General features: G+C 49.6%; 1 protein-coding gene across 14 annotated transcripts in view; it reads right to left on the bottom strand.

The window, feature by feature from the left end:
• The window catches only part of Lsp1 (lymphocyte-specific protein 1), a 33,732-nt gene extending 20,997 nt beyond the window's left edge, over positions 1-12,735 (bottom strand). For 4 of the 14 annotated variants that reach the window (XR_015630836.1, XR_015630837.1, NM_001415989.1 and 1 more), the window contains 1 exon segment: positions 12,615-12,735. Coding sequence is in view for 6 of the 14 variants with exons in the window: in NM_001415989.1 (NP_001402918.1) it covers positions 12,615-12,682 (68 nt within the window). In the remaining 8 variants the exon portion in view is untranslated. 14 annotated transcript variants of the gene reach the window in all.
• Positions 12,736-13,078: the final 343 nt, after the last annotated feature.

Genomic DNA, 13,078 nt, shown 5'->3' with positions numbered 1-13,078 from the left:
ATGTATCATAGACCCACTGTACACGTGGACAAATATTTCTCCATCATCCCTCACAAGGGATAAGCCCTTGGATTTACTCCCCCATTCCATCCGAGTTCCCTAAGACCTCCCAGGGACCTGCCCCCCTGTCCTGCCCACTGCTTAACCATTGCATGCCTTGGTCTCTGGGACTCCTTCCATATTTCCTCAGCTCAAGACTTTGAATGGTGCCAAACCTAATCCCTGCTCAAGGTCTTCTTGCCTTGTCTATAGCTTTAATGGCCCCATTGCCCTGCTTCTGGGTTACCAGGACATCATCTTGGTGGTAAGACTTGAGGCTCTGTCACCCTAGAGCCACCAGCATGCTGGGATCGGTCTTCTGCTTGTTACATGGTACTAGTGAGTTGGTAGGATTGAGCAAAGCTGCTCCTAATTTCCAGGACACAGGACGCCATAAGGGATGGTGACAATGGAGGCTACATGCCAGTCTGGACAGGAGGGATGTCTATCCTGTGTGAGGTGGCCATGCATAAGGGCCCTGAGCAGGCTGGGCTAGGCCTGAAAGACTGGCATGAGACATGAACATAGTATTGGCTGGGGCTAGAGTGGGTTTAAGAGGCTATGGAAATGGGCCAGGGAACAGGCCCCAGATGAGCAGAAGAGTCAAGCCGTCCTGGCTGGGAAGGTCATGGCAGGCTTCTTGGAGGAGGTGGTACTGAAGAAGAGCCTTACTGCTGGAGGAGGGAAGAAAAGGGCACAGCAGGTGGCTCAGAGAGCAGCAATGAGCTCTTCGTTATTAGAAGTACCTGAGATTTGCAGGTTCTGGGCCTATCGTCTGCTCTTCTCACACACATTTTACATCGGAGAAGCCAGACTCTCAGAGTAAAGACTCCAAGGCCTAAAGTCCAGTGGCCAGAGAGTCAGGATACCCAAAGATTCCAGTGCCTCCCATTTGTAAAGTGGGGGGGGGGGTGACTGGTTAGTTCCCAGGGGCAGCAAAGAGATTGGGGGAAGGGCAGCTACTCTGACGATAAATTCTCTGTGGGTCCTGGGGACACACAGAGGGTGATGGGAGGAAGAAGTGCAGCTGGCTGGCTGGCCAAGATGATGGTTTTGTGCTAGGCTTCACTATCTTCCCGTGCATGTGCATAGGCAGCCGGGCACAGCCTGTGGGCCACATATCTTGCCAGTCCGGGTGCAGGGGGTACCATTGTCGGCAAGGGCACCGCGGGCACCGTGCCCGGGCTGGGAGGGACCTACCTCAACAGCTTCTGCAGGCCCCGTTTGCTAGCATTTCTCCTCAGGAGTGTGGGGCCATTCATGCTGCCCGACGACGCTGTTGACCTGGCCTGACCCCTGGCCCTGGGGACACAGCCTGCAGCTTCAAAGGCTCCTGGTGCTCTGGCCCAGCACCTCTGCTCTCCTCTGCCTTCTTCTTCTCAGTCTTTCCCCTTCCCTTCTTTCTTTTCCTCTCTTCTTCCCTGCCCTGCCCTGTCCCTTTTCCTTGTCCCTCTCTTTGTGTCCTTGTCCCTGCTCTCCTCCCACTGTCAGTCTGTCTGGTCTCTCAGGCTCTGACACCCCTTCCCTGTCTCCTCCATTTGTCTGTCTGTCTGAAGGATGTCTGTCTGTCTCAGCCCCTCCAGTCCTTGGGGGCGGGGGTCTGGGGCTGGCTCCCAGATGGCAGCCCCAGGCCCTTCCACTGTCCCTGGACCCTGTCTCTGTGGGTCTCTCTCCCCTCTCCTTTCTCAGGACGCCTAGCAGCTGCTTTCCTTTTGTCCCCCAGCCCCCTTCTCCGCCCCCTTGGTCTCCTCCACCTCCACCACCTCCTCCTCCTTCCGAGACTAGTAAAAATGTCAGAAAGAAACCCTCCCAGCCCCGCAGTGTGGGGGCCTGGCTGGACCTCCACGCCTGCTTGTGGGCAGCATGGTGGTATGCCCCCCTCAGACCATCTCGGCAGCTCTGTCACTTCCCACCTCTCTGCCTACCACTTCACTCTGGGTGCCTGGCTCACAGGTCACCTCCCCATCCTCAGAGCCTCTTGCCCAACTCTGCCTGCCTTACTGGTCCCTGCTCTGAGCTCTGCTTTCCCTGACCCCTGGTCCTCTCCTCCCAGGTCTGGGCCTCAGCTGCCCCTGACCTGGCTGACTGCCCCTCCTTGCCCTTTTCCTCTCTGGCGTTTTCATCCCTATCTCAGTATTCCTCCTACCTTCCCTCCCCCATTCCTTTCCCTCCCTTCTTTTTCTCCCTCCTCCCCCCCTCCCCCTTCTCCCTCCCTCTGGGTCTTCATTTTCCCTCTGTTTATTCCCAGCTCTCTGCTCTTGTATAACCTCCAGGGGAGGCTGGGCACCCCAGGAATCTTCCCAGGTCTTCTAGTTGGGAGGCCACTGCCCTCCCCAGAACCTCAGGCTACATTTGGAGCAGGGAGTAGACAATACAGAGAGCATCTTCTTTGGTGTAGGGAGCCAAAGTCTCCAGGGTGGAGGAGGGTACCAGGGTGCCCTCACCAGCCAGCCCCCCTACCGTGTCCTCTGGCTCAGACCCAGGGACAAAGCAGCCCAGCCCATTGTTTTTCTGGTTGGGCTTAGTCACTGTGACTCACTGGAGAACACTGGAGGCTAGTGGCTGGGCTGGGGGGGAAGTTGCCATAGGCCAGTTTTGGGCAAGTAGGCTTACGTCTGGTGGCTTCCTGGATCACCCACACTCATAACTGGATAAGCAGTACTGCTAGACCCATGAGCCAGATGGCAAAACCAAGGCTGACCAGCAGCACTGGGCCAGGTCACAGAGCCAGAGTCTGGCAAAGCCAAGACCATAGTTGAGTCATTGACTGCCAGCAACTGCCCACTGTGTCTCTCTACATAGCTGGCCCCTAGTTGTCCTCTATCTCCATACTTGGAAAATAGGCACACATGAGTTCCTGTGACCTCTAGGTGGTCCAGGAAGTCAAATTCCAGGAAACCTGGGGACTACTGAAGATGAAGGTGGGCACTGGGGGGTCACATGAATGGCTCACTGGTGGTAAGGAGGTATGCCTTAAAGGTGGCAACACAGATGCAGTCTCACAGGGATCCCCAGCTCAGATCTGCAGTGACCAAAAAGCCGACTACCCGCCTTTTCTGCCACACTTGCTACAGGATGAGATCCGGCTGTTCTGAGCAAAGCTGTTACAGCATCTCCCTCCCCCAGCATCTCCCAGGAGGAAATGGAGCCAGGGTGTAGAGCAGAGACGACAGAGTCCTCTGCCTTCTCTAAGAGCACAGAGATGTAAGAAAGAACACACTCAGAAGCTTCCTCTGGTGAGCCCATGCGAAAGAGGTCACCCAGTGGAACCAGACTGCCCAGGACACCAGCTTGTTCTGTGCCTGCATCATAACTTACCACACCACTTCCTGGCCCCTGTTCCTATTCCAGCTAGACAGCCAGGAATGACATGTGGTCGGGGCAATTTGGGTTCAAAAGAAGGAAGAATGTTTCCAGACGGGCAAGGGCTGCCTTAATCGGTGGTAGTTCTCCTGAGGAGATGTGGAATGATTTAAGGATTTGAAGCCATGGCATGTATGAATGGACGAGAGGACAGTACTAGCCTCACTGTTACTTTTCTACCTGCCCACCCACTCATCCGTTTATCCATGCATACATGGATATATACACCCACTCATACACCCATCCACCTACATACTCATTCATTTATCTACCTACCTACCTACCTATCCATCCATCCATCCAGTCTTTATTATGCTTGTACTTTTATCATTTATCAACCTATCAAGTCCTCAGCATGCTTATCCATCCCCTTACATGAATATAACACACCCTACTACTTAGTTATTTCAAGCAACTGTTCACACATCTATACCCCTGTCTACTTGTCTTTCATTACCTTTTTCTTTTGAAAAAGAATTTGCCGATTGACCAATACATCCAAGTACCCATCCATCCATCCATTTATCTGTTCATCTTGTACTTCCATTTATCCACTGATCCACTTAAACATCTTTTAAATCGTTAAGTTTGTTATTATTAAGGGAGACCGTGTGTACCACAGTGAGCGTGCCGGGGTTAGAAGACATCTTTGTGGAGCTGGTTCCCTCCTTTCTTCTTTACATAGATTTTGGAGATCTAACTCAGGATACCAAGTCTGTATGGCAAATACCATTTTACCACACTGAGTAATTTCATTAGCACACTCAGAAGAAGTGTTCAGCAAGCCAGTCAGAGCACAATAACCTCCCATTACATGCTAACTAATACTATCTACATAGTCACCCTTCAATTTGTACGTGCATTTGTCTAACCAGGAACATTCTTTCAACCCATGCTTTCATCTCCGAATAGTCTTCTGCTCTTATTTTCGTTCATCTGCACAGATATCTATGTTTTACTCATACATCTTATTTATACATACATCTTCGTGTGTGATACTGTATGCATGGTCATCCAAGCAAGCCAATAACATTACAGGAAATCAGCTGCCAGCCTAGTTATCATTATCTACTCTTCCCCCTGAGCCATCTTTTTACTCACATATCCATGTAATTATCCACATATTTATCCATCAGTCTGTATGTTTATTCAAGAAGCACGAACTGAATTCCAATAACTTAATGTGCTGGGAATTCAGCACCACTCTCTAGGGCTCATAATGCTGACATTTTAGTGGAAACAAATAAGTAAATATGTATCAACACATTGCAGATGATGGGTAATGCTGCTAAAAGTATGAGTCAGGATAAGGAAATAGGGGGCACCAGGGGACCAAGATGCTTTGTATGATGGGTAAGAAAGGAAAAAAAGTTTAGTGGGGAGGAATAAGTATTTCCTGGTTTAAGAAGGATGGAGAGAGACTGACTGGCTTTCTTACAATGGGAGAAAGTATTTCAGAAAGATAGTACAAAATTTATGATGGAGAGGTGTCTTTTATATCTTCAATAGTTCATCTCATACCAATTTATCCATTTCTTGATTTGTCATTTGTTTATCTTACCACCCACAAATCTATTGCTATATCTATTTATCCACTATGTATCTATAGTCACAATCTACCTGTCTTGATATTATATCTGCCCTGTCATCTTTTATTCCATGTTCCCATCCTACAATATATCCATTAATCCATTCCCTGCATCCATTTATCCACCTATACATTTATCCATCCACATATCCATCCACCCACCTATCCACTCTCATGCACTTATCTCTCCAGCCTCCATCCATCTACTTGCCCACCCACTCACTCTTCCATCCATTCATCCAACCACCCACTTACCCATCAACCCACTCATAAATCTACTCATCCACAAACCAGCTCACCCACTCATTAATGCAGCTCTCCACTCAGATCCATCTAACCACCCATATATCATCTATCCATCCATCCATCCATCCATCCATCCATCCATCCATCATCAACCATCCACTTACCCATATATCCATCCACCTACTTATCCATTCATCTATCCATCCTTCCATCCAGTTACTCCATTCATCTACCCACCCATATATCTACACCCAGTCAGTCACCCATTTACTACCCTACTCATTCACTCACCCAATCATCTATCCATCTATCCCTCATCCATCCATCCACCTGTTCAACCATCCACCCACCCACTCAACCATATATGCACCTGTTCATCCATCTACCTTCTTACCCATTTACCTATCTATGTATCCACACATTCATAATCCATCTGTACAACCCCCATCTACCTACTCATTCATCCATCCACCCATCCATTTATCCAACTAACATTAAGCCATCTACTCACCCTCCCATTCATTACACACCCATTTAACCATCCAACTATCTACTTATCCATCTATCCATACATCCATTCACTCATATACCCACCCATTTATTTATCCATCCACCCATCCATCCATCCCTATATATTCATATTATCCACTCACCCATATATCAATCCATTCAGTAATCCATTTACCCCTTCATTCATTTATAAACCCAGTCATCCATCTATCTACCCCTCATCCATTCCCATCTCATCCATCCACCCATCCACATATCCACTCATTCAACAACTCACATATCCATCCATCCATCCATCCATCCATCCATCCATCCCTTCTTACTTATCCATATGCTCATCCATTCATCTATCCACTCACATACTCATTCATCTACCTATCCACCCACCCATCTTCCTACCCATATATTCAGTCATCTACTCACACATGCATTCATCCACACATCTACTTATTCATCAATCTATCCATACATCTATTCATCTAACCATCTACCCAGTCACCATTTTATCCACCCACTAATCAGTACATCCATCCACTACACATCTATTCCTCCATACCTATTCATACATCAACTATATATCTACCAATTCATCCATTTTTCTACCTCATTCACCCACTCACCAATATATACACCCATTCAGTCATTCATTCACCCCTTTCATTTACCAATCCATTATCCATCTATACATTCATTCACTCATCTACCCATCACATATCTACTCATTTGTCTACCCATTCATCGATCTATTAATCTCTCCATCCATCTACCAACTTATTTATCTATCTACTCTATTCATCCACCCATCCATCCAACCATCCATCCATCCACCCCTCCATCTACCCATATATGCATCAACATTCAGTCATCCACTCATCTCCCGATCACCATCCACCCATTTATTTATCAACCAATCCATTCATCCATCTAACTTCACTCACCCATTTGCCCACTCCTCCACCTGCCTATATACCCACCCATTTGGTGATCCATTCACTCCCATTTATATACCCACCCATTCATCCATCCATTCACCCACCTTTCTACTCACTCATAAATCTACCCATCCACCAACCCACTCACCCATTCATCAATTCACCTATCCACCCCACATCCACCCAATCAGCCATATATCTATCCATACACTTTTATTTTCCGCCCACCTGTCCATCTATCCATCCATTCACTTCCTATTCATCAACCTACCCATACATCCTCTCACACACCCATATATCCACCTATTGATCTACTCATCAATCGACTCTATCTATCTATCTATCTATCTATCTATCTATCTATCTATCATCTATCTATCCCATTTATGTATCCATTCATCTGTGCATTTATTCATCTATCTGCAGATCTATCCATATACTCATCTATCTACCCACCCATACATACATTCATTTATCTACCCACCTTGCTGTTTTCATACTTCCTTTTTCATCCACCTTTCCCTATATTTATATATTTTCTACTACTGATTCTTTTTTTCTCATTTCTTTCTTCTTTTTAATGACTAGACATGGCTCAAAAGCTCATGGCTTGAGAATAAAGCCACAGGAAGTCAGGTCCCTTTTATAAAATAGACCCTAAACAGAACTTGGGAAGCATAGACCTTCTCCCTTATCCATACATCTTCGTAACCCCCAGCAGACATATTCCAACAGAAATGCTCACAGAGCAGTGTACTATATGGAGAAAGACACAATAAGTCTACTGGGGGAGGGGTCTGGGATAGTGGCTTTTAATAGTAATGTGGCTCTGATTTACATAATAGGAACTCTCCAAATGTTTCCCCACACTCATCAGCTCCATGTGTTCCCCTTTCCAAGCAAAGTCTAGTGGGCCAGAGCTAAGGGTGGGGCTGGAGAGCTGGGTGTGGTGACAAAGCCAACTGTGGTTGGAGCTGAGACTAGGAGAAAGGGTAAGAATCTTTCCAGATTTCTTTGGAATAAACTAGCCAGATTCATCTGTCTTGAGTTCTATTGCTCTTTGAGGCAATGTTCCTGGGAGAGGAGGGAGAGGTAGAGGAGAAGAGGAGGAAGAGGGGGAAAGGAAGAGGGAAAATAAAAGAAGAGGAGGAAGAATGGAGGGGAAAAGAAAGGGGAAGGAGAGGAAGAAGGAAGGAAAGGAGGAAGAGAGGGGGAAGAGGAAAAAAGTGAGAGGAAGAAAGGAGAGAAGTGAAGGGAAGAGAAGGGAGAGGAGAGGAGAAGTGAAGGGAAGAGAGGGAAAGAAAAAGAAGGGAAGGGAAAGGAAGGGAAGGGAAGGGAAGAGAAGGGAGGGAAAGAAAAAGAAGGGAAGGGAAAGGAAGGGAAAGGCTGCCTTTAGGAAAGAGGGTACAGCCACCTTGGGGAGGGAGGGTGGTTCTCCTTCATGCAGACAAAAGGATGTGGACCTGAGAGGACCCATCTACTAGGGATGGAACCCCACCCTCATGTACTCATCCAAAGGGCAGATGGTAAAACCAAGGCTCTGGAAGGAGAGTTGGGGGTAGGACCCATGCCACCCATGACAGACAGGATCTCCTAGCCCTTCTAGACAGTCCCCCTGGTCACACTGGACTGGGGTTTGTGCTGGCTCTACCTATTCTCCCACAGCCTACCTTGTTCCACCTCTGAGGTGTCCTGATATGAGGAAGGGCTCAGAGGGGACAGATGCATCTTCAATTTGCAGATTACTTCCTTCTGCCAATTGATGGGGGCAGACAATCTTCCTTCCATGCCAACTTACAAGTTCCCAACTTGGAGGTGGTCAGCAAATGGAGCCTGGTAATATTGGCCTGGCCACAAGAAAACCCAGGGGCTTTCCTGGCTCACCCAGTGTCTACTCTCAAATGCCTACACTCTAAACCCATAGCCCCTTGCTTTTCTGCTAGCTCCTTGGTGCTGGCTAGGAGTGGCTGGCTGCTGAAAACCTAATCCTGGGAATTGGATGGGCTGTCACCAGGTAGCCCCTTTATCCAAACCTGTCCTCTGAAAGAATCAAAGCACTGCCATCCAAAGAGAGGCCCTGATGCCTCAAGCCCCATTGGGAACTCACCCCAAAGTTACTTTGTGACAGGGAGACTGGGGCTCTCTAGAACCAGAAGAACTCCCCACAACCCTGTGGTCCAGTGCTACTGGAGCAGATGCAGAGACTCATGGTTATGCCGGCCTGGACAGTGCCCTACAGAACACTTCTACTGCAGCCTGGGATGTCCCCACAGATCACCCACCACTTGATCTGGGCTTTTCCCACAGAGTACCGCTCACCCTGACCCAGTCCCACAAAGACCACTGGTTCCTTGTCAACCTCCTTTGCATAGCAGTGGGTACACTCTGGGGACTCTCATCAGAGTATCCTAAGAAGCAGCCTGGAACAGCCTAACCTAGCTCTTCACCCTAAGCCCACAGAGGGCATGTCTAGTCACAGAAAGCCATCTCTAAAAGGGCCATCCTTGTGGGGATGGTGTTACAAGATCTTTGCAGGCTGGAGTCTTAAAGAACTTGGTTGGCAAAGACACTCAGACCAATGCTAGGAGAATGCTAGAAGCAAGCAGCTGCATTTTGAGTGTGTAGTCAGGGAAACTAAGTCACAAGAGGGTGATGTTTTACCCTTTCCATCTTCACCTTGACCCCTATCCCAAAAGTCTGAGTTCCCAGAGGAAAGGGCCTGGTCTGCTTCCTGTGGGTCTCTTCCCCAGGCAAGCCTTTACCTCCTCATGGCTCACTAAGCCCTTGCACATAACCTTTTCAGGGAAACTGAGGTAGAGGAAACTACTAGTTTAATAGTAGTGTCACCCTGATAGGGACATCCCGTCCTGGGCCATCTGTCCCCAGCCTCTTCTAGAACTGCCTACTTCAAATGGGGAAAGGTGGGCCTGTGATGTCGCAAATGTGCCAGGCATCTGGTTTCCCCTCCTTAACCCAAGGTGGAGATCCGAAGGAGCTGGATGGAAGGTGGTAGAAAACCTAGGACCCATTAGGAGGAAGACCACTGGTTGGGTGAAGTTTGGCTTCCTCTCTGTCTTCAAGGAGTTCTGACTTGGCCCAGCCTGGCTCAACTCTGTCATCTGGGGAAAGAGCTCCAGGACTTAGTTCCTAGGTTTCCAGCTCTCTGAGCACACCTTGAGAGGGCAAGTTTGGGGTCCCTCCACTGGGCTCCTGCCTCTCAGAAGAAGCCTCTCAATAGTGTTCAAGGCCTCTGATTAGAGTTCAGAGAGTCAGAGGGACAGGAGGTCCAGTAAGGAACCCTGCCTAGGTAACCCTTAGATTGTCCTATTGGTCAACAGATTTGGACATAGTCCAGAAAGGTTTCCAGGATTGATGGTCCAGAGCAGGACTCTCAGCAAAGCAGCATCAGATGACATCCCAGGAGCCAGAATAGCCATGCAAGTGAGAGAACAGATGGCCAGGTAGAATAGGCCAGGCCTGTGCAGAGGTGTCCCTTCTCCTGAGTTTGCTCCCAGTGAGAGGAGGCATGGCTCCATGCAGAGCTGGGGTATCAGGACGTGGGTAGTGTTTGAATCTGAAGCCTGCAAAGGCATGCTGAGCCTCTATCTGTAAGCTACATGACTGCCTTGTAGCTCCTGAGGCACTGCACAGTGGAGGTGTAGGGGAATTGAAGCAAGACCTTCCCTCAGTGTCACTCAGCAGTCTCAGCAGAGCCACTCGCAGCCCTGTGGAGATGCCACACCCTGCTCCCAAGAGACAGGAACAAGCTAATGACCCTGTGTTGGGTAGTCAGACAGGGAGAGAGCACTCCAGCAGAGGAAGAGTGGCAGTCCTGTATCAGTGGTGTGGGGAACACAGGCATGGTACACAGTAACCTTCCTGCCATCTGAGGCTCTGTGTGAGAGGCTTGCCTTGGACTTGATGTGTATAAGTGTCCTGCTATGCTCACCCTGGTATACCAGGGCAGGTACGAAGGAAGTGTCTGGCCTCTGCCTAGTGTGCCCGTTCCCCTGGAGTGGGAAGGCAGCATGGCGTGGGGAATTCCCCTGATCTGATCCAGCCCAAACTGACCCTGTTCAGCTCTGGCCTTCTGGGGCTTCCTGAATGGGAACTTCTTAGGCCAAATAACCCCTTCTGGGGACCGGGGACTTTCTTACCATTTCAAACGGAGAACCCCCTGGTCTGTGAGTCACCTTGTAAAGGCACAGTCCCTCCTCCTCCGGGGTCTCAGATTCGTTTTGAAAGGTCAGTAGTGCACTTTGCTCTTTCTTCCTCCATTTTGGGGAGGATGTCTTTAGGGGGCTCCCAGGCCTCTTTAGGCCTTAGAACCTCAGGACAGGAGTTCCTGACAGATGGACACAGGTGCAGCCCAGCCCTGGTCCTACAGCAAAATGGCTAGGGATTGGCTGTGGCTGCCAGAGCTGTGGGCACCCTTCACTGTGCTGCTTAGACCTCGGCATCTGAGACAGCTGAGAGAGGGGGCCGAGGAAGGGCCTAGGAGGAGGGTGGGGCTGGTTTGGCTGCTCGTAGCTGCCCTTCTATGGGCACAAGGTGGCAGGGGCACTGACGTGTGGGCATTTCTGAACAGGGTCACAGCTGTTGCCTGATCACTCTGTTCCACACACACCACAGCTTGTGTCCTCACCCAGCCTGGGCAGAGTGTCCTTGGAGTCCTTCTTGGGATGTCACGATGCATGTCCCCCTTCCCAGGAGACAGCCTTCAGAGAGCCTTTCTGAGAACATGGCCCTGGAACCCCAAGGCTGGCACAAGGATGCTGACCCAGGCCAGAACAGCCTCTGCTTAGCCTCAGACTCCTTTCCTGGCCTGAGGGTTCTCTGGCCAATTTTCAGACTGGGGTCCAAATGCAAAGCAGTAGTGGGGAGACCCACAACATGTACCTCTCAAAGTGAAATTTCTTCCCATTATCACTGGTAAGGACTGAGGACACTCACTACTGTCCCTTCCCATGATCTGGAGTCTAGCTCCATCTGACAAGGAAGCTTGCAAAGCAGAGACCTGCAACCTCCGCTAAGGTGGACCTTCTCTCACTGAGCCTGTGACTGAACCCTAAGGCTCCCACCCACCCTGACAGCCTGACAGCTCTGGTAGAAATTTTAGGTCTTACCTCTTTCTTCCCCTTCCTCTTATACACTTGGACCACAGCTCCCACATCCTGCTCCCCATGAGGCTGCTAGCCTTTGACCTGTCCCCAAGACCTGACACTCTCTTCTGAGACCTGTTCCTGGGACAGGACAGAGCAGGCCCCAGTGGCCTGGCTTATTCCCCATGTCTGCCCACTAGCAGCTTCCCTTCTCATGTCCCCCTCCCCCCGCCTTATGACCCAACACAGGGAAGATGTTTTAAAGGGCATCCCTTTACATCACAGATGCCCTTAAGCAGCTGGCAGCCTATAGGCCTCTCTGCTCAGCCCTGTCTGTGGCAGGGCAGTGGCCCCCTTTACCTCTGCTAATGTTCATTCCCAAACCCACTGTACCCAACAGCAGTGCCTGATACACAAGACACTATTGACCTTCTCTATCCCCCACGTAGCAGCTTTGGGAACCCCTGGGGCCTGGTCACCTCTCAGTATCTTAAGGCAGGCCAGGCCCCTCACACAAGCCTACAGGTCAGAGGTCAGGATTCCTAGGCCCAGTATCTCTAACACAGTTAATGCTCTCCCACTGTTTAGGTCATATCCAGGTACTCCCAGTCCCTTCCACACCAAGCATCCACCCCCTTTGTGTTGGCTATGAACCCTAGCCAAGGAGATCTAACCTTCTCCAGTTAGGTCAAGCTATAGAGGTAGAATAGAGGAGACACACACCTCTGTGGTTAAGAGAGGGTTTCTGAAGGCTAAGTCCTCGATTGGTAACCACTATCTGAGACTCTGCCCACTCGGGACTCGATACAAAGCAAGCTGCCCCACAGTGCTCACCCTTTGTCGTCTTCTGCATCTAGCTCTTCCTGCTCCTGGCATCTGGGATCGCTGGCAGCCTCCGCCATGGGCCTGGTGTCTTCGGTGTGGATGCACTTGTTATGGCTCCTGGTGCTTCTCTGTAGATGGGCGGTGGCCTAGAGTCTCGGCCCCCCAACCCCCCGCCCCAGGTTTCACTTCCTCCTTCCTGTAGCAGGTTGAGGTTTGAAACCTATGGGACTTGTTTCTTTTCTTTTTTTTTTTTTTTTTTTTTTTTTTACTATGTTGCTGCAACAGAAGAGGAATGAAGAAAAAAAAAAAAAAAAGACTAAACCCAAACCACTCATCAGGAAGTGTTGAGCAAGCTGCAGCCTCCTAGAGTGGCAGAAAAGGGCTGAGGGCAGAGGTGAGTAAGCTTGCTCCTTACAGCCCTGCCCCATGCAGCTGGGACATCCTGTGTATCTCTTACCAGCAGACCTGAGAGT

This window comes from Rattus norvegicus, chromosome 1 (genome assembly GCF_021556685.1).
Source record: "Rattus norvegicus strain SHRSP/BbbUtx chromosome 1, alternate assembly SHRSP_T2T, whole genome shotgun sequence".
NCBI lineage: Eukaryota > Metazoa > Chordata > Mammalia > Rodentia > Muridae > Rattus > Rattus norvegicus.
This window is presented reverse-complemented; position numbering and strand designations above follow the sequence as displayed.